This window comes from Dama dama, chromosome 2, assembly GCF_033118175.1.
Source record: "Dama dama isolate Ldn47 chromosome 2, ASM3311817v1, whole genome shotgun sequence".
NCBI classification, from domain to species: domain Eukaryota; kingdom Metazoa; phylum Chordata; class Mammalia; order Artiodactyla; family Cervidae; genus Dama; species Dama dama.
The window spans coordinates 41,666,214-41,688,544 of NC_083682.1; the positions used below are offsets into that span (position 1 = coordinate 41,666,214).

Genomic DNA, 22,331 nt, shown 5'->3' on the forward strand with positions numbered 1-22,331 from the left:
GTTGTATTAAAAATGGTTTTAAATAATCATAATTAAAGCAATTACATTATTTAACTTATTCTAGCAAAAATTTATCATACTGTATTTTTCTGCCCCCCCCCCCCTTTTTTTTGAGAAAGAAATTTAGTCCTTGCTTAACATAGATTTAGCAGTACTATTTTTTTGTTCATATAGGACACTGTTTGTGTATATAAACACTTAAGGGAGAAAGGGACTTATTGATTGTACTATTATGAATCTGATGTTTTTAAAAAGACATGTTTGGGCTTCCCTGGTGGCTCAGTGGTAAAGAATCTGCCTGCCAATGCAGGAGGCGTGGGTTCGATCCTTGGTCTAGGAAGATCCCACATACCACAGAGCAACTAAGCCCATGTGGCAAAACTACTTAGCCTGTGCTCTAGAGCCCATGTTCCACAAGCAGAGAAGCCACTGCAGTGAGAAGCTCCTGTATCTCAGCCAGAGAGTAGGCCCTGCTCACCCCGACCAGAGAAAAGCCTGTGCAGCAACAAAGACCCATCACAGCCACAAATAAAATAAATATTAAAAAAAAATATATAAACTTTAAAAAAAGGCATGTTTTCCATTTTTAGTGTTAAAAATTACTAATAAAATAAAGACCCTATGAAGTAGAAAGGAAACATTAACACTTAAAAAAGGCTGGTTTTGATTATTAAGTAGGCAATTATACTGTATATGTTTATAAAATTTATGTTTGGATTCTGAATTCTTATTAGGGTAATTTATGATAGAAATAAAAGTCCACAACAGAAGCAAATTAGTACAGGAAATGGGGAGAAATTGTGGATTTAGGGGGAATGATTAAGAATTGGGATCTATTACATTCTTTTTAAAAACACATAGATTAAAAAACCTAAGTTCATTTACAAGATATTTATTAACAGCCTGAACCTTGTAGAGAGTAGCATTGATTTAGCAATTTTAGATTTTTCTCAACTGTTTACTTTGTTAAAACTGTAACGAGGTAATCTGGTTCCTATTGACTTAAATAAGACAAAGAATTCAATATTGAGTTACTGTTTATAGGTTGTTAAGTATTCGTTTGGTGTTTAAGGATAATGTTTAGCATTGTGTTCAATTAGTGTGAACTAACCAGTTGAAGTGCCAGATTCTTAAATGTTTTAGTTTGAATTAATACAAAATACTAAGGGTTCCATTCACTCCAAGTTACTTGCACCATAGGTGCCAGCCACACAGTCTCCATAAGCAGACTTTTCTGGGGACTAATCAAGACTCATGTCCTCCAGGCTTTGTGGCACTAACATTTTAGTATCTGAAATGTCTGTTTTTCTTTTTATTAGCTTCTCTGGTTTTATTGGGCTTTCCTGGTGGCTCAGATGGTAAGGAATCTGCCCGCAATGCAGGAGACCCAGGTTCGTTCCTTGGGTTGTGAAGATCCCCTGGAGAAGGATTCTAGTTCCCCTAGTTCTTTCTTTCATTTTCAGTTATGTGTAAAATTGAACCTGTATGTGTGTACTCTAATGCAGTTAGAACTGAGAGTAATTTGGTAGAACACACTAAAAAGTTATAGCAATAAATAAACAGATACAAACAAAAGTTTATGCAAATTTAGGACTTTGGTCTCCAGTAGATGAAATTTCTAGTCAGTTAAAGACGGCAGTAATTTTGGGCCCAGATATCAGTAAAATGGTGAAAGTATTGGATTTTTTTGTTTGGTCTCCCACCTTTTTTTTCCGCATCTCTGTTCCTGTTTCTGTTTTTCTTTAGGTCCTATCCTTGTCAGCTAATTATTCCTAAGTTTCCGAGGTCCAGAGATATTTGCAGCACAATGCAAATATTTGTTAATGAATGAAAAATGCTGAATGTTCAACAAAATTGAGTAGTGCAGATGTGGTTTCAGGCACTGTGAGAGGAAATGAAGATCTGTTTGGACGGGAGAGGGACTTTCAGCATCTCTTAAATTGAAATAGGCAAATGAGTAAGTTCTCTGACTCTGATCATGCTGGTTCTAGAGTCTCATGTTGGCTTTGTGGTGTCTAGTTCCAGTTTTTCTCTGAGTTGATTACATAGTTAATAGAGAAATTGCTGTAGATATAGTTGATGAGTTTTGTAAAACTCTTGACGTCTAACCTTTTATAATTTCCTGTTAAGAACATTAGAGCTAGAAACAAAACTATAGTCCCTCTACACTTTGGCAGCACTCCCCCCACCGCCCCCCCCCCCCCCCCCCGCCAGTATTAATTGTGTTTGTCTGCATGCATGTTAGAGATGTGACTATGTGTGTGCACATGACTGTACGTATACTTCCTATGAACCTTCTACTCCTGTGTCACTAGATCTTTGCTCTAGCTGTTTCAACTTAATATTCTTTTTCTCTGTTTTTCTTTTGGTAGGTTTCTATTACTTGTAGAAGGAGGGTCTTTATGAAATGCTTTTGATTACTGACTTCCTACCACATGTATAGTATCGTTATGTAGGTAGTCAATACATGAAAAAATGAATAACTTCATTCTGAAGTTTTGTTAGATACTTACAGGATGCTTGATGAACTTTCTTTTGTTAACCCAGAGGAAAATATTACTAGAAATAATAACTGTTATCTGTTGCTGGTAGAATTGGTACACTCAGTTTAGAAAACATTTGGACAGAGGAGCCTGGCAGGCTACAGTCCATAGAGTCGCAAAGAGTCAGACACAACTGAAGTGACTGAGCATGCATGGAATAAATTTGGATATACATCTTACAACTCATCAGTCTATTATTTAAGTAGGTATTAGGGGATTTTTTTTTCTTGTGTGTAACAGGAGAAACCAACAAGAATATTTTGAGTAGTGTGTTCATAATTATAAAAACACAGATCAACTCAAAGATCCACCTGTAGTTAAACAGATGAGCAAATTTATAGTTTTATAATTATAACAAATTCATATACTGGAATACTGTACAGCATGGGAGCTTCAGGTTGATTCCAAGAAACTTCAGTGAATAATTTCTTCCATATGCCCATGTAGTTTCCTATTTGGAAATTAAGTAGCTTTAGGTTTATTCTTCTTAGAGTTATGGCTTTACATTGAGTATTTGGCTGTGATGGGTCTTCATTGCTGTTTGGGTTCACACTTCACACTTTCTGATTTTATAATTTAACCTCCACCTTCCTTAAAAAACACATAAGCATGGAAAAACAAAAGACCCTGAATAGCAAAAGAGATCTTGAGAAATAAAAACGGAGCTGGAGGAACCAGACTCCCTGTCTTCAGACTATACTACAAAGCTACAGTCATCAATATAGTACAGTGCTGACACCAAAGCTGAAATATAGATCAGTGGAACAGGATTGAAAGCCCAGAGAAAAACCTATGCACTTTTGGTCACCTAATCTATGATAAAGGAGACAAGAATATACCATAGAGAAGAGTTTCTTCAGGAAGTGATAATGAGAAAACTGGACAGCTACAGATAAAAGAATGAAATTAGAATACTCCCTAACACGATACACAAAAATAAACTCAAAATGGATTAAAGACCTGAATGGTAGGCCAGATACCCTCAAACTCTTAGAGGAAAACATTGGCAGACATAAATTGCAGCAGGATTTTTTTTGGGATCCACCTCCTAGAGTAAGGAAAATGAGCAAATGGGACGTAATTAAACTTAAAAGTTTTTGCACAGCAAAGGAAGCCATAAACAAGACAAAAGACAACCCTCAGAATGGGAGAAAATATTTGCAAACAAAGCAACTGATAAAGGATTAATCTTCAAAATATCAAAACAAGAAAATCCAATCAAAAAAAGAATGGACAGAAGATGTAATAGACATTTCTCCCAAGAAGACATACAGTTGGCCAACAAAAACATGAAAAAATGCTTCACATCACTAATTATTGTTTAATGTGCTCAGTGGCATCCAACTCCTTGTGACCCCGTGGACTGTAGCCTGCTAGGCTACTCTGTCCATAGGATTTTCCAGGCAAGAATACTGCAGTATTCCCTTCTCCAGGGGATCTTCCCAACCTAGGAATTGAACCTTTGTCTCATGCATTGGCAGGTGGGAGAAATGCAAATCAGAAGTACAATCAGGCATCACCTTACACCACTCAGCATGGCTATCATCAGAAAATCTACAAACGATAAATGCTGGAGAGGGTATGGGGTAAAGGAAGCCTGCTTGCACTGTTGGTGGGAATGTAAATTGATACAGCTGCTATAGAGAACAGTATAGAGGTTCCTTAATAAACTAAAAATGGAATTACTTTATGACCCAGCAGTCCTGCTATGGGGCATATACCCAGAAAAACCATAATTCAAAAAGACACATGCACCCCAGTGTTCACTGGAGCACTACTCATAATAGCCAGGACATGGAAGCAACTTAAGTGTCCATCCACAGGAGAGTGATTAAAGAACCTGTAGTACATATATACAATGGAATAATACTCAGCCATTAACAGGAACAAAATTGGGTCATTTGTAGAGATGTGGATGGACATAGAGACCATCATACAGAGTGAAGTAAGTCAGAAAAAGAAAACTAAATATTAATGCATATATATGGAATCTAAAAAAACATATATCATCAATATCAGGTGATCTTATTTACAAAAGAAATAGAGACACGTGTGTAGAGAACAAATATATGGACACCAAGAGGGAATGTGGGGAGTGGGATGGGTTGGGAGGTTGGGATGGTATATGTGCACCGCTGATAGAGTGCACAAGTGAGGATTTATTGTAAAGCTCTAGCAACTGCTCAGTGCTCTGTGGTGACCTAAATGGGAAAGAAACCCCAAAGGAGGGGCTGCTGCTGCTACTAAGTCGCTTCAGTTGTGTCTGACTCTGTGCGACCCCCTAGATGGCAGCCCACCAGGCTCCCCCCATCCCTGGGATTCTCCAGGCAAGAACCCTGGAGTGGGTTGCCATTTCCTTCTCCAAGGCATGAAAGTGATAAGTGAAAGTGAAGTCGCTCAGTCATGTCCGACTTAGCAGCCCCGTGGACTGCAGCCTACCAGTCTCCTCTGTCCTTGGGATTTTCCAGGCGAGAGTAAAAGGAGGGGATATATGTGTACATATGGCTGATTCACTTTGCTGTACAATAGAAACTAACACAGCATTGTAAAGCAACTGTACTTTAATAAAAATTAGTAAAAATGGCAAAAAATAAAAAACTTATTAGTGGTACAGGCTATAGATTAACAGAACAGCAAGGTTTATATTACCAGAACAGTTTATTTTTTGTTATAGATGTGCCTTATTCTTTTTATCACAAGTAATATAAAATTTTACATTTTTACTTTGATCAAAATAACCACCAAGTTAAGAGATATAAATATTTAGAGAACTATTTTATAACTTCCCAGACATGTAGAATGCAGAATTTAAGGAATGATACGTAAGTCTAGAGTTTCACTCTGAGATAAAGATTTCAACAACTTCTGAGGCAAGTTCTTCACTAGGATTATAAATTTATTTGGATGCAGTTAGCTGAATACCCAACATTGGAAAAGACCCTGATGCTGGGAAGGATTGAGGGCAAGAAGAGAAGGGGGCGGCAGTGCATGAGATGATTAGGTAGCATCGTTGACTCAATTGGACATGAGTTTGAGCAAACTCCGGGATATAGTGAAGGACAGGGAAGCCTGGCATGCTGCAGTTCATAGGGTCACAGAGCCAGACACAGCTTAGTGACTGGACAACAACAACTACAAGTGACTTAATGTACATTTTATTTTTTTAAAATAAATTACATGGAGTCTCCGGAGTAGCAGTTTCAGAGTTCAGTGATGTTATCAGGAACTCAGGCTACTTAAATCCTTCCACTCTATCCTTTTTGGTTCATTCACCTTTTACATTTATGCTTGTCAGTAAATTCCATGGTAATGATGATAGTGATGGTGGTAAAGGACATGCAGTTTATTTTTCTAATTTTTCTGGGAAGACCTGGATAAACAGATTGGAAGTTAGAATATAACTCTTTAAAGTAATGTTCCGTTGATATTTTGGAAATCTCTTGCCTGAAATACTGATATTGTGGAAAAAGAATGGCCTTCCACATTTTAGTTCTTCCTTCTGTTTTTGCTCTTTCCTTACTGTCCTTTTCATGGTCTATAGAGATTGTTTCTGCATATCTGGCTATGATAGTCATTGTTAGTGACTCTTAATATTCTAATATGGAATGAGTAGCTGTTAGATGTTTTAAATGAGTTTAAATTCACACTATCATCTAACTTCACTCATATGTTGATTTTTATTAATTTAATTTGCTTGTAAAAAAGGTGCTATCTATTTCTAATTTAGTTTGTTAAAGAGCTTTTTCTTTTATTTTTTCCCTTGGTATATAACCTTTCATTTTGTTTTGTTCTTTTAGTTTGTGTGTATATACTTTTTAAAATTAGACTTAATTTTCAGAGCAGTTTTAGGTTTATAGAAAAATTGAATTTCCACATTCTCCCCTTTTCTCTTCCCCTGTTATTAACATCTTACATTAGTCTGGCACATTTGTTACACTTGATGAACCTATATTAATACATTATTAGTAATTAGAACCCATAGTTTACAGGAGGGTACAGTCTGTTTATTTGTACTTTAGCTATTAGAATGTCATGTGTAAAAATAAAGAAAATTTTACTTCTTCCTTTGTAATCTGGATATGTTTTATTTCTTTTCCTTGCGTTACTGCAATGGCTAGGAGTTCCACTATAATATTGAATAGAAATCAAGTTGACATCTTTCCTTGTTCCTGACCTTAAGGGCATTGTATTCAATCTTTTCATCCTTTAATATATTAGCTATAGATTTTTTATATATACCCATTTTCCATTTGAGATAGTCCCTTCCTGTTCCTGGCTTTTATTATCAGGAATAGATGTTTATGGCAGATGTTTTTTCTATATCTATAGCAATGATCTTATAGTTTTCGTTTTTAGTTTAGTGTGGTGAATTATGCTGCTTTCTGTTTAAATGTTAAATTAGCCTTGCATCCTGGAATAAACCCTTCTGATGTACTATTCTTTTTATACATTGTTGGATTCGGTCTGCCGAAATTTTGTTAGGCATGTTCATGGGGGATACTGGTCTGTAATTTTCTTGTAATATCTTTCTCTGGTTTTGCTGTTGGGGTAACACTGCCCTCTTATAATGAGTTAAGAAGCATTCCCTTCTTTTCAAATTCCTGTAAGTTTGTGTAGACGGAATTATTGCTTCCTTAAATATAAGAATTTACCAGGGAAGTCACATAGGCTAGGAATTTCCTTTGTGGGACAATCTGTAACTGTTATTTCAATTTCTGTTATAGACACAGGGCTGTTGAGGCAGTACTTCTTGTGTGAGGTTTGGTAGTTCGTGTTGTTCAAGCAGTTTGTCCATTTAAGTTGTCAGATTAATTGGCATACAATTGTTCCTGTGTTCTCTGGTTACCCTTTTAACTTCTGAAGAACTAGTAGTGATATTAATCTCATTCCTGATAATGGTAACTTGTGCCTTCTCTCTTTTTTCCAGACCATAGTCTACCCTGGGGAATGTTTTGTATGGATCTGAAAAGAATGTTTATTCTGCTTTTGTTTAGTGTGGTATCTGTTAACATCAGTGAGGCTACGTTGATGAATAGTAGTCTTCCAGGCTCTTATCTTCACTGATTTTCTCTATACTTTTCCACCAGTTATTGTAGAGGGCACTGAAGTCTCTGACTCTACTTGTGGGTTTTTCTTATTTGTCCATATAGTTACATCAATTTTTGACTCATGTTTTGAGTATTTGTTTTTATATTCATAAATATTTAAGTTTATTATGTCCTCTTGATGAATTGATGTCTTTATTTTCGTGAAATTGCCTTATCTTTGGTATCATATGCATGTATCTAAAAAAATCACTGGCAAGAGGAATGGGATTGACATTCCTGATTTAGTTAAGCCAATACCCTTGTGAAAGAAGATAGCTTACCTAAACAAAACCAGCATCTTTTTAGAATAGAGAAAGGAATTGAAGGAAGGGGGAGGGATGTTGTATAATCATCTAATGATTATTGCATATACTTATCTTGCCTACATTAAAATATTTTATATGCTAATAAAACGAAAGTTCAAATTTAGATATAATTCTTTATTCCTCACTTTTATTTGAAGTTAAATACTCTCCGTTATTATATTTGATATTATCACCATTTAATGGTTGAGAAAATCCTGAGTGACTCAACTCTGTGACTTTGTTTCAAAACAATCGAAATCTGCCTCTACATCTCAGCATTTGTGTGTTTATTTTTGTTTGGTGTTACCTTTTCTTAGTTTGTTTTGACTCTCAGTCTAAGAAGATAATGTGGTGGGGAAATCCATACTTTTCTTAAATTTTATTATGTTCAGAGAGGTAAAGCAGAACATAACTTAGTACATTATTTTATCATGTCATATTGGATAGAACATGACAGAATGTGTATTTACAAAAGCACGCTCTTCTTTAGAGCCAGATGACTGCTATTACTTTGGAAACAAACCACTGCTTATTGTTTTAACTTCCGGATCACTTAAACCAACCCACATTTGTAAACAGAAGTAACATTCTTTATAACCATGAAACCACTGCTGAGGTCAGTTGTCTCCAATATGTAATGCATGTTTCCTGTGTATTGAATTAAAACATGTTATGTCATTTTGTGATGTCTAAAAAGATCAAGTTGATTTCATTAACATGAAAGGTTAATGAGTTATATTTTTAGCATTTGAAATCGTTATAATACAATTTGGGACATATTTGTTCACACCTTGGTAAAACATATACCCCCCGAACTATCAATAAATGAGTGCTTACTTGTCATAGTCCAAATGACTGCTTACTCATTATCTCTTAATTCTTGCATTCATTCAGCAGTTATTAAGTGTTCCCCAGATGTTAGGTGCTAGGGGTGCAGTGATGAGTGAAATATAACCTACACTCTAGTGAGAATTTTAGATGAATAAGTAATTACTATAATAAGTATTATACTCTAACAAGCATTATACATAAAATACTGTAATAAGTATTACTTATAGCAAATATTATAATTGTTGAGAGAAAAGAAAGATTCAGGGGTGACTCAGCTTTCTCGGACAAATAAGTGGATGGAAACACAGGTCCAAGAACACTCACCTGCAATTGATGGTAAGGTTGGTGATTTTTGTTTGCCAGTTGCTTCATTTTTATATATAGTACTTATTTTCCTTAATTATCAAGTTACATGTGTGGTAGGGCAATGGTTCCTAAATGGTGATAATGTAGAATATTGTATGGAATGCAGTTTTCATACAATTTACTTTTAGTGGGTCACTAAGTCTTCCCATGAGTGTGACATACAGACTGTATATTTCCTAGATTATTCATCTGTTGTGTTTCTTGTTGGCTTTAGTATTACTGCTGATTTTCTTCTGGTTTGGTCAACCTCTATCTGTGCCCCCAATTTATATGAGTTTAAGATGAAATCTGCATCTAAAGCATGTATATATTCTTCCTATAAAATTCGTCATTAGAGTAGTACCCAGGTTTTTTCTAATGGTTGGTGGTGATTAAGTTACCAGTTAGTTGGGAACTGTTTTGAGGAAGGGGACAGGTGTGCATTTTTTTAAAACAGCTTTGTATTTAATGAATATCACCTGTTTTAAGTGTATGGTTTGATGAGTTTGGACAGATGTTTATAGTTATGTGACTGCAGCCATAATCAAACAGTCTCTTCCCGAACAAAGCCCCTCTTCCTCCTCGGCAGTCAGTTCCCTCCCCCCGTGTTCCTCAGGTTCCAACAATCGCTCATCTGCTCTCTGTCACTGTAATTTTGGCTTTTCTGCAGTTCATACAAATGGACATAGGTTTTCATTTCTCTTTGGTAGATACCTAGGGATGGAATTGCTGTGTCTCATGTAACTTCATAGGAAACTGCCCAACTGTTTTCCAAAGTGACTGTACCATTTTGTGTTCCCACCAGCAATGTATGAGAGTTCTAGTAGCTCCATATTCCCACTGTCACTTGCTCTTGTCATTCTTTTTAGTATTTTTACCTGTTCTTGTGCATGTATAGTATTATCTCACTGTGGTTTTAATTTGCATTTCCCTAAAGGTTAATGATGTTGAACATCTTTTTGTTGACTTTTTGTCCATTCAGATATGTGTGTGCTATGTGTTTAGGAGTGTATATGTGCATACACAGTATTTACACACATATATGCATGCATACATATATATGAATATATGGATGTATGTACATATATTTTTCTTTTGGATGAAATGCCTGTTGAAATATTTTCCTTATTTTAATTTTTTTGTTATATGTCTTATTTTTGAGTTGTAGGAATTATTTATATATTCTAAATGCAAGTACTTGTCAGATATGTTTTTAGACATAGTTTCTGTGAGTCTGTGGCTTGCTTTTTCATTTTCTCAATTGAGTCTTTGAATGAGCAAAAGCCCTTTAATTTTTATAAGGCACATTTTTATCAATGTATAGTTATCTGATGCTGTATAACAAATCACTGAAAATGTAGTGGCTAAAAATAATGGTGTTTACTTTACATGAATCTGCAGTTTGGGAAGAGCTTGAGCAGAATAGCCCGTGACTGTTCTACTTGATGTCGGCTGGTCCAGCTTGAAAGCTGAAGGCTGGAATCATCTGATGACTCACTTACACGAATGTCACCTTGGCTAGGAGTAGTTGAATAGCTGTGTGTTGTGCCGGTCAGAATGGCCATCATCAAAAAGTCTACAACAATAAATGCTGGAGAGGGTGTGGAGAAAAGGGAACCCACTTACACTGCTGGTAGGAATGTAAACTGGTACAGCCACTGTGGAGAATAGTGTGAAGATTCTTTAAAAAACTGGGAATAGAACCGCCATACGACCCAGCAATCCCACTGCTGGGCATACACACCAAGGAAACCAGAATTGAAAGAGACACATGTACCCCATTGTTCATTGCAGCACTATTTAAAATAGCCAGGACATGGAATTAACCCAATGTCCATTGGCAGATGAATGGGTAGGAAGTTGTGGTACATATACACAATGGAATATTATTCCACTATAAAGGAACGCATTTGAGTCAGTCCTAATGAGGTGGAGGGCTTCCCTGATAGCTCAGTTGGTAAAGAATCTACCTGCAATGCAGGAGACCCTGGTTTTATTCCTGGGTTGGGAAAATCTGCTGGAGAAGGGATAGGCTATCCACTCCAGTATTCTTGGGCTTCCCTTGTGGCTCAGCTGGTAAAGAGTCCACCTGCAATGTGGGAGACCTGGGTTTGACCCCTGGATTGGGAAGATCCCCTGGAGAAGGGAAAGGCTACCTACTCCAGTATTCTGGCCTGGAGGATTCCATCCATGGTGTCGCAAAGAGTTGGACACGACTGAGTGACTTTCACTTCACTAATGAGGTGGATGAAACTGGAGCCTATTATACAGAGTGAAGTAAGTCAGAAAGAGAAAGACAAATACTGTATATTAACTCATATGTATGGAATTTAGAAAGATAGTAATGACGATCCTATATACAGGGCAATAAAGGAGACACAGATGTAAAGAACAGACTTTTGGACTCAGTGAGAGAAGACGAGGGTGGGATGATTTGAGAGAATAGCGTTGAAACATGTATACTACTATATGCAAAATAGATGCCCAGTGCATGATCGATGCTTGAAGCAGGGCACTCAGAGCCAGTGCTCTGGAACAATGCAGAGGAGGGACAGGGTGGGGAGGGAGGTGAGACAGGTGTATAGGATGGGGGGGACACATATATTCTTGTGGCTGTTTCATGTTGATGTATGGCAAAAGCCATCACAATATTGTAATTATCCTTCAATGAAAATAGATTCATTAATTTAAAAAAAAGAGCTGTGTGTTAGAATAGCTGAAGCATCTCCCTCTATTTTTACATAGGTTTTCTAGCATGGTGAAGAACTATCTAACAACTATGTAAATACTATCTTTTCAAGGTAGTTGGATTTCTTACATGGTAGCTCAGGACTCCAAAGGCTCTTGTGCAAAGTGAGAACATCAGGGAAAAACTATTTTGCCGAGTTATGATTTAGCCCTGAAAATCAGCATCATTTCTGCCTCATATTTAAATTACAGTTACATAGGTAGTTTCAAAAGTCCCAGGCCCAAGGTCAGGGAATATGTAACATGTGGAGGAGAGTCAGTGTCACATTTTAAGAAGTACATCTGAGATAAGATATAAATTAGCGTGGCCATCTCTGTACTGTATGTGCCATAATGAATTTCTTCTTTTATGTTTTTGACCTATGGAGGAGAGTCAGTGTCATATTTTAAGAAGTACATCTGAGATAGGATATAAATTAGTGTGGCCATCTTTGGACAATATCTGCCATAATGAATTTCTTCTTTAATGTTTTATTTTCCTCCCCTCCTTGTATCATATCTTCGCCTAAATCAAATTATACAGTGTTTCTTTCCAGTGTTTTTTTTTTTTTTTGTAGAAATTTTATGGCTTGAATGCCAGCATTTAAATCTGTGTTCCATTTTTAAGTTCATTTTTGTGCATGGAGTGAGGTGTGGGTCAATGTTCATATATTTCAGTTTAGAAATTCGATTGTTAAGGCTCCGTTGGTATAAAAGACTACTCTTTTCTTGTGTACCTTGATACTTTTGTAGAAAATCAATTGAGTATACAGTGTGGGTTTGTTTCTAGGATTATTTCTCTTCAGCCTGTAGAAATTTCTTCAGTATTTCCTTTAGAGCAGTTCTGTTGGTGACAGATTCTTAGTCTCTTTTACATGAGAATGTCTTTATTTTGGCTCCATTTCTGAACCATATTTTTGCTGGATATAGGATTCTGGGCTTATAGTTCAAAACCTTTAAAAATATTTTCTCTTTTTCTATGATTTCTGATGGCAAAACCATAATGATTTTAGTAGTTATCCCACTATATAACTTGTTATTTTTTTGTCTACTTTCAAGATCCTTTCTTTCTATTTGGATTTCATTATTTTTGTTTATGATATGTCTAGGTATGGGTTTCTTTGTGCATATATTACTTGGGATTCACTGGGCTTTTTAAATCTGTAAATGTTTGTCTCTTACCAAATCTTGGAAGTTTTTAGCTTTTTTTTATCAATCTGTTTTTCCTCTTTCTAGGTCTCTGATGTTCATGTGTAGAGTCTTCTCTTTTTTTTTTTTTTTTTTTGAGTCTTCTCTTGTGTTGCTGGAAGAGGGTGATTGCTATGACCAGTGTGTTCTCTTGGCAAAATTCTGTTAGCTTTTGCCATGCTTCATTTTGTACTTTAAGGCCAAATTTGCCTGTTACTCCAGGTATCTCTTGACTTCCTACTTTTGCATTCCAGTCCCCTATAATGAAAAGGACATATTTTTTGGGTGTTAGATCTAAAAGATCTTCTGGTCTTCATAGAACCATTCAACTTCAGCTTCTTCAGCATTAGTGGTCGGGGCATAGACTTGGATTACTGTGATATTGAATGGTTTGCCATGGAAACGAACAGAGATCATTCTGTCGTTTTTGAGATTGCATTCCAAGTACTGCATTTCAGATTCTTTGGTTGACTATGAGGGCTACTCCATTTCTTTTAAGGGATTCTTGCATAGAGTAGTAGATATAATGGTCATCTAAGTTAAATTTACTTATTCCAGTCCATTTTAGTTCACTGATTCCTAAAATGTCGATGTTCACTTCAAGAGAAGACTACACATGGACCTCACTGGATGGTCAACACCGAAATCAGATTGCAGCCAAATATGGAGAAGCTCTATACAGTCAGCAAAAACAGGACTGGGAGCTGACTGTGGCTCAGATCATGAACTCCTTATTGCAAAATTCAGACTTGAATTGAAGAAAGTAGGGAAAACCACTAGACCATTCAGGTATGACCTAAATCAAATCCCTTACGATTATACAGTAAAAGTGACAAATAGATTCAAGGGATTAGATCTGATAGACAGAGTGCCTGAAGAACTATGGAAGGAGGTTTGTGACATTGTGCAGGAGGCAGTGATCAAGACCATCCCCAAGAAAAAGAAATGCAAATAGGCACAATGGCTGTCTGAGGAGGCCTTACAAATACCTGAGAAAAGAAGAGAAGCTAAAGGCAAAGGAGAAAAGGAAAGATATACCCATTTCAATGCTGAGTTCCTAAGAATAACAAGGAGAGATAAGAAAGCCTTCTTCAGCGATCAATGCAAAGAAATAGAAGAAAACAATAGAATGGGAAAGACTAGAGATCTCTTCAAGAAAATTAGAGATACCAAGGGAACATGTCATGCAAAGATGGGCACAACAAAGGACAGAAATGGTATGGACCTAACAGAAGCAGAATATATTAAGACGAGGTGGCAAGAATACACAGAACTGTACAAAAAATATCATCATGACCCAGATAATCACGATGCTGTGATCACTCACCTAGAGTCAGACATCCTGGAATGTGAAGTCAAGTGGGCCTTAGGAAGCATCACTACAAACAAAGCTAGTGGAGGTGATGGAATTCCAGTTGAGCTATTTCAAATCCTGAAAGATGATGCTGTGAAAGTGCTGCACTCAATATGCCAGCAAGTTTGGAAAACTCAGCAGTGGCCACAGGACTGGAAAAGGTGAGTTTTCATTCTAATCCCAAAGAAAGGCAATGCCAAACAATGTTCAAACTACTGCACAATTGCACTCATCTCACACGTTAGTAGAGTAATGCTGAAAATTCTCCAAGCCAGGCTTCAACAATACCTGAACCGTGAACTTCCAAATGATCAAGCAGGATTTAGAAAAGGCAGAGGAACCAGAGGTCAAATTGCCAACATCTGTTGGATCATCAAAAAAGCAAGAGAGTTCCAGAAAAACACCTATTTCTGCTTTATTGACTATGCCAAAGCTTTTGACTGTGTGGATCATCACAAACTGTGGAAAATTCTTCAAGAGATGGGAATACCAGACCACCTGACCTGCTCCCCGAGAAATCTGTATGGAGGTCAAGAAGCAACAGTTAGAACTGGACATGGAATAACAGACTGGTTCCAAATTGGGAAAGGAGTATGTCAAGGCTGTATATTGTCACCCTGCTTATTGAACTTACATGCAGAGTACATCATGAGAAATGCTGGGCTGGATGAAGCACAACCTGGAATCAGATTTCTGGGAAAAGTATCAATAACCTCAGATATGCATATGACACCACCCTTATGGCAGAAAGTGCAGAAGACCTAAAGAGCTTCTTGATGAAAGTGAAAGAGGAGAGTGAAAATGTTGGCTTAAAACTCAACATTCTGAAAACTAAGATCATGCCATCACTCCATGGCAAATAGATGTGGAAACAATGGAAATAGTGAGAGACTTTATTTTTGGGGGCTCCAAAATCACTGCAGATGGTGACTGCAGCCATGAAATTAAATGACGCTTGCTCCTTGGAAGAAAAGCTATGACCAACCTAGACAGCATATTAAAAAGCAGAGACATTACTTTGCCGACAAAGGTCCATCTAGTCAAAGTTCTGATTATTCCAGTAGTCATGTATGAATGTGAGAGTTGAACTATAGAGAAAGTGAGCGCTGAAGAATTGATGCTTTTGAACTGTGGTGTTGGGGAAGACTCTTGAGAGTCTCTTGGACTGCAAGGAGATCCAACCAGTCTATCCTAAAGGAAATCAGCTCTGAATATTCATTGGAAGGACTGATGGATGCTAAAGCTGAAACTCTAGTACTTTGGCCACTTTGTGAAGAAGTGACTCATTTGAAAAGACTTGATGCTGGGAAAGATTGAAGTTGGGAGGAGAAGGGGACGACAGAGGATGAGATGGTTGGATGGCATCACCAACTCAGTGGACGTGAGTTTGAGTAAACTCCAGAAGTTGGTGATGGACAGCAAAGCCTGGCGTGCTGCATTCCATGGGGTTGCAAAGAGTTGGACATGACTGAGTGACTGAACTGAACTGAGGTCTCTGATACTACACATAGTACATCTTTGGTTGTTCTCATGCAAGTGTGTGGGCTCTGCTCAATTTTTGTTTCAATCTTTTCTCTTTGTTCTGTAGACTGGATTATTTTTATTTGCTTATCATCAAGTTCACTGATTCTTTCCTCTTTCATCTTCATTCTGCTCTTGAGTCCCCATCTACTAAATTTATTTCAGATATTTTATTTTTCAGTTCCAATAATTCCACTTTTTTTCAATTTCTGTTTCTTTACTGAGAACTTCTCTTTCCATCCATTGCAAGTATGTTTAACCTTACCTCATGAAACATAGTTATTATAGCTTCTTTACCAGCCCTATCTGGTTATTTCGACATCTGATTATTTTTCCTGTGAGAAGTGGTCAAGATTTTTGTATTTTGCAGGTTGAATAATTTCGGATTGCTTCTGGGTATTTTGAATATAATGCTGTGAGATTCTGGGTTGTGTTAAAATGCTCTAGAGAGTGATGATTTTTTAAACATTTATTTTTGTTTTTTTAAAATATAAATTTAGTTATTTTAATTGGAGGCTAATTACTTTACAGTATTGTAGTGGTTTTGCCATACATTGACATGAATCCGCCACGGGTGTACCTGTGTTCCCCATCCTGAACTCCCCTCCCACCTCCCTCCCCATCCCATCCCTCTTGGTTATCCCACTGCACCAGCCCCGAGCACCCTGTCTCATGCATCGAACCTGAACTGGCAATTCGCTTCACATATGATAATATACCTGTTTCAATGCCATTTTTATTTTTATTTATTTGTTAATCATTATTTTTTACTTTGGTAGTTAACAGTCACCTGTTAGATTCAGACTGCAAGTTCTGTCTCATCTCCAGTGGGCAGGAGTTCCAACGTTAGTTGCTTTCTTAGTGAGTTCCAATGTTAGTTCTTGTGCTGCTTTGTAGCTGTTCTGGCTGTGTGCCCCTCATGGACTGTGCTAGGATTTGGGTGGTAGTTTAATTGTAGTTTTCCCCTCAGAGCCTTTGCTTTGCTACTTAGGTCTGTTCCATGTCTCCATCTCCAGCTGATGGAGAGTGAGCTCTGTATTTTTGCTAGTTCAAACACAGGTTTAGTTAATGGATTCCTTTATGTAGCTCTTCTTTCTGGGATTACCTCTTTAGTTTCTGCTTCACTGGGTCTCCTTTTCCTGGTCCTCTGGCCAGAAAGACAGATTGCTCTCAGAGCTCTAGCTGTCTGCTCTGCTGTCTCAGCTGCATACGCTGACCAGGGTCTGCTGTTGGGAGGAAATGAATAGAGAAAAAGAGTGGGGAAAAAAAATAGTGAGGATTCTTCCTCTCTTCTTTGGACTACAAGTGTCCCCTTTCCACAGACCCTTGCCTAGAAAAACAGAATTGATTTTGTAGCTTTAACTACCAGAACTGGTGCCGCTTCATCATATAATTGGGACCTGTTCTTGGGGGCATAGTCAAGAGGAATAAAGAAAACACCTGTCCACCCCGCCCCCCCAAGCTAGGAACTAATTCCCTACACAGTCTCTGCTTCACTCGGGCCCCCCTTCCCTGTTTCCTGGCTAGACAGACAGAGTTCCTCTCAGAGCTTTTGCTCCCTGGGCTGTAACTGCTGTGGCGCAAGGGCCCTGAGACTGTGAACTGTAGTTCGTGAGCCAAAAAGCGGTGGGCTGTAGGCAGCTGCCTGGAGGGAAGAGTATGAGAAAGGTTTGGGGACTTCATAAAGGTCTTGGTTGCTAAACTAATGCCTTTGTGTATTTTGAAGGTATATGATTAGACTTTTGTCATGCAGTGATTCTTTAGTTAGGAGCAGATAGCTAATAGGGCTTCCCTCATAGCTCAGTTGGTAAAGAATCCGCCTGCAATGCAGGAGACGCCAGTTCAATTCCTGGGTAGGGAAGATTCACTGGAGAAGGGATAGGCTGCCCACTACAGTATTCTTGGGCTTTTCTTATAGCTCACTGAGATATCTGTATGCAGGTCAGGAAGCAACAGTTAGAACTGGACATGGAACAACAGACTGGTTCCAAATTGGGAAAGGAGTATGTCAAGCCTGTATATTGTCACCCAGCTTATTTAACTTCTATGCAGAGTACATCACGCAAAATGCCAGACTGGATGAAACACAAGCTGGAATCAAGATTGCCAGGAGAAATATCAATAACCTCAGATATGCAGATGACACCACCCTTATAGCAGAAAGTGAAGAAGAACTAAAGAGCCTCTTGATGAAAGTGAAAGAGGAGAGTGAAAAAGTTGGCATAAAGCTCAACATTCAGAAAACTGAGATCATTTCATCTGGTCCCATCACTTCATGGCAAATAGATGGGAAACAGTGGAAACAGTGGCTGACTTTATTTTGGGGGGCTCCAAAATCACTGCAGATGGTGATTGCAGCCATGAAATTAGAAGACGCTTGCTCCTTTGAAGGGTAGTTATGACCAACCTAGATAGCATATTAAAAAGCAAAGACAGTACTTTGCCAACAAAGGTCCATCTAGTCAAAATTCTGGTTTTTCCAGTGGTCATGTATGGATGTAAGAGTTGTACTATAAAGAAGGCTGAGTGCTGAAGAATTGATGCTTTTGAACTGTGGTGTTGGATAAGACTCTTGAGAGTCCATTGGACTGCAAGGAGATCCAGCCAGTCAATCCTAAAGCAGATCAGTCCTGGATATTCATTGGAAGGACTGATGCTGAAGCTGAAACTCCAGTACTTTGGCTACCTGATGCGAAGCACTGACTCGTTGGAAAAGACCCTGATGCTGGGAAAGATTGAAGGCGGGAGGAGAAGGGGATGACAGAGGATGAGATGGTTGGATGGCATCACTAACTCAATGGATATGGGTTTGGGTCGACTCCGGGAGTCGGTGATGGACCGGGAGGCCTGGCATGCTGCAGTCCAGGGGGTCACAAAGAATCAGACGCGACTGAGCTTCTGAACTGAACTGAACTGAGATAGCTAATGCTTAATTTTCCTATTTTTTACTTTGTATTTTTATCATCATAAAGAAGGAAAGCAGCTGGTGCTTAAAAGCTTCAGTATTTAAATCTCTTTTTCTTCTGTGGCCAGGATAAACAGCTGGGGAATGACTATTGCATATTATTTCTTTTGCTAAATTAATCTTTTTGAAATAATGTAAGTTTTCTTTATTTCCGGTTGTCTTGTCAAGAATGTTAGCATAAATAAATAGCCATATGGCATAATGTGCTAATTGTGGTTGACTGTTTTATATAGTACATTTTAAATTCCCATCTGATGTAGTTTTTCTTCAAATTTGCATTTCTTACGTCTAGATTTCATGTCCCTGAGTTGCTTTATCCAACACTTTTCCTAAAAGCAGTCTCTCTTGCTAACATATTTTTAACTGAGAACCTACAGATGGTTTTTTTCTCTGCCACTGACAAATGTTTAATGAATGTTTTTAGTATTAATCATTTTAGTTATTATCAAAACTCGAAGAGAGGGAAATTTCAATGAAAAATTTGTTAGTGGTAAATTTACAAATGCTGAGAATTAGCCCTGTATCTCATTGTTTTGGACACTTGTTAGTCGTTGTTTGGGTACAAGTAAATTAAAAGCAGTCTCTTTAGTAGAGGTCAAAAGAATGTTGTCCACTCCAATGCTTTCCTATAGAATCAAAGGAAGTTGAGCTGAATTGACAGAGAGCTGTCAGAATGAGACGTCCTTAAAAATGTTGGTGGGAAGAGCTCATGAAATAAATCAATTTAGTTGGAAACAAAAGATTGAATTTAGTATTCTTTCTCTATTGGAGAAAGTGCAAAAGAATAATTAAATCTTTAGACTGCCTCAGGTTTGTGAGTCACAAAAGAGTAAAGTAGTTTGATGTGGTTTAGAGGAGAAGTTGTGGATTTTATCCCAAGTGCTTGCTGCCTCTGCCTTTCCCCTTTTGCTTCTCAAATATATACAGTAACTAACCTGACCTAGATGAGGCCTGTTAATCACATCACTAGATTAAATAAGGTTTTCAAAAGAAACAGGAAGATGGAAGATGTGATTTAGTGTACATATCATTAAGAATGGAAAAAAAATACAATGTATTATTGGTAAATTTTTTCTTTTAATAAAAATGTCTGTAAATCTTTCAACATCTAGTTGTATATGTGTTTGTAAAAATCTGTCATAGCAAAGTCATTCATTTGTCACTTTTTTTTTGTTTCTGTGTATGGATAACCTTTCTTCCTCCCTGTTAGTGGCCTATTTTAACTCTCTCTGAGTTATGGACTGAAATTATGTTCATGTTGTGCTGAATTCACAAATTTAGTAGTGTTTGTCCAGTTTTCCCAGTACCATTTGTTAAAAAGACTGTCCTTTCTCCATTGAATGGTCTTGGTACCTTTCTTGAACATCATTAGACCGTTTATAAAGTTTGTTTTCAGGTTCTCTCTTCTGTTTCATTAACCTATACATATCTTTATGATTACTGTAGCTCTAAGGTAAGTTTTGAAATCAGAAGGTGTGAGTCCTCCAACTTTGTTCCTCTTTTTCAAGATTATTTTCTCTTTGGGGTCTTCAGGGTTGCATATGAATTTTAGGATGGATTTTTGTATTTATGTAAAGAAATCATTGGAATTTTGATAGGAATAGCATTGACTCTATAGGTCATTTTGGATAGTATTGATATCTTAACAATATTATGTCTTTTAATTGATGATGTCTTTTCATTTATTTGTATTTTTAGATCTCTGGGCAGTGATTTTTAGTTTTCAGTGAATAAGTCTTCTGCTCCTTTGGTTAAATTTATTCTTATGTCTTTAAAATTTTTTTTGATACTGTTATAAACAAAATTCTTAGTTTCCTTTTAGGATTGTTCATTGTTAGTGTATAGAAAGCATTAAGTCTTTTCAGGTGCTATTTAATACACAACATCACAGAATTACTTCATTTTCTGTCAGCATTTCAGTGCCAGTCAAGTGATTTGGACTGGTATTTGTATACCAATCAGAGTAAATGGTAATTTCTGAGTTGAATTCAAGTTCTAAGTACTTATTTAATCTTTGTTAACCAGACTAAGTTTTATACTTATTTAAGTGTTCTAACTTGAAACTATAGGTGTGAAATGATAATAGCAGATCAAAATAACCTTTGAAACATTGCAGTTTGAGCTCTTTATAACATTAAAATGTTCTCAAAATGATATTTTTGGAGTATAGTATAAAGCTTATTATACCTTATTCATGCTTCTTTAGAAGTTCCTGAAAAATGTAATATTGAATGTTTTGCATTTTGGTGTTGGGATGTACAGTTCAATACAGATTACAGATGATATATCTTTGCTTTTTTTTCTTTTAAATTCACAGGCCACAGAAACACTATTTAGAATGGGTGTAGCAAGAGGAGTCATCACAACATTAAGAAATGGAGAAGTAAGATGAGAATTTTGATATACTTATTAGTTCTTAATTCATAGTGTATTTTAAATTAATATAACAAATTGAAAATATCTGAAATACATAATACTGAGTGAATCTGACCTATAAATCAATTTCAGTTAAGTCATATTAGAACCTGATCTTGGGTTGAGTAAATATCTAAGGAGTTAACTGGAACTCTTATTGGTTGATTGTAAAATTTAATCAGTCGATAGATATATCAGTGTGTTAGGTGAAAATTTATAGTCATTTGGAAATTTCTTGCCTTTAAATGTTTAATTGTATGTATATTGGCAAATTACTTTGGTATTGATTTGTAATATATACTTTGTCTATGAAAAATACTTAATTCATCTCTTTGTATTCTCAACAAACTAAAGTCTGTGTTGCCATTTTGAGAGAAGAAAATATTCCCATTAATAAAGTTGGGCATATTTATTTGCCTAAAATTTGTCAGTATGAATTTTAGGTTTTAGTAATTACTATGAATTTTTTCATGGGAGTGATCAGTGATCTTTTGAACTTTATCTTTATAAAAAGTTTGGGAATGTAAATGTATGCAAGACAGTTTTATAAGTATTCTTCTGAGCATATCAACACATACTGCTTATGTATATATTTTACTTTCTGGAGAGGAAGTAGTTAAATCAGCTTGCTTCTGATCCATTTCTCCGCCAGTTACTAAAGATTGTAACTGTAGATTGTAAGAGTAATACCTGGTTAACAGGTATTAATGAGGACAAAATTTTTAAGCCCTCTCTTGCACATTTTTTCCTTGCATTTTAAGATCTCTGAAAATGGAATATGTCTTCTAGTGAGTGACACCTCATAGTCACCATTTACTATTTTTCACATCTTAACACCTCTGAAATTAAGTCAATGATATTTTAGAGTTGATAAAATATGATAATATTCTGTAGATTAAAAAAATACAGAGTGATGCCTAGTAAGTATTCAGTAAATGGTAGCTGGGATAGGCTACAAATTAGTTTTAATTATTTAACTTTGGGAAATAGACAATTAAGACAAAGGAAAACAAAGAAATTATTGAATCTGTGTATGTGCAAGTGGCATAG

General features: G+C 36.7%; 1 protein-coding gene across 2 annotated transcripts in view; it reads left to right on the forward strand.

Annotated features, from left to right (window-relative positions):
* Positions 1-22,331, forward strand: part of TMEM135 (transmembrane protein 135) — a 247,886-nt gene that overhangs the window by 77,104 nt on the left and 148,451 nt on the right. For both annotated transcript variants that reach the window (XM_061120243.1, XM_061120253.1), the window contains one exon: positions 21,184-21,249. In XM_061120243.1, the coding sequence (XP_060976226.1) occupies positions 21,184-21,249 (66 nt within the window). The remainder of the gene's footprint in view (positions 1-21,183; positions 21,250-22,331) is intronic.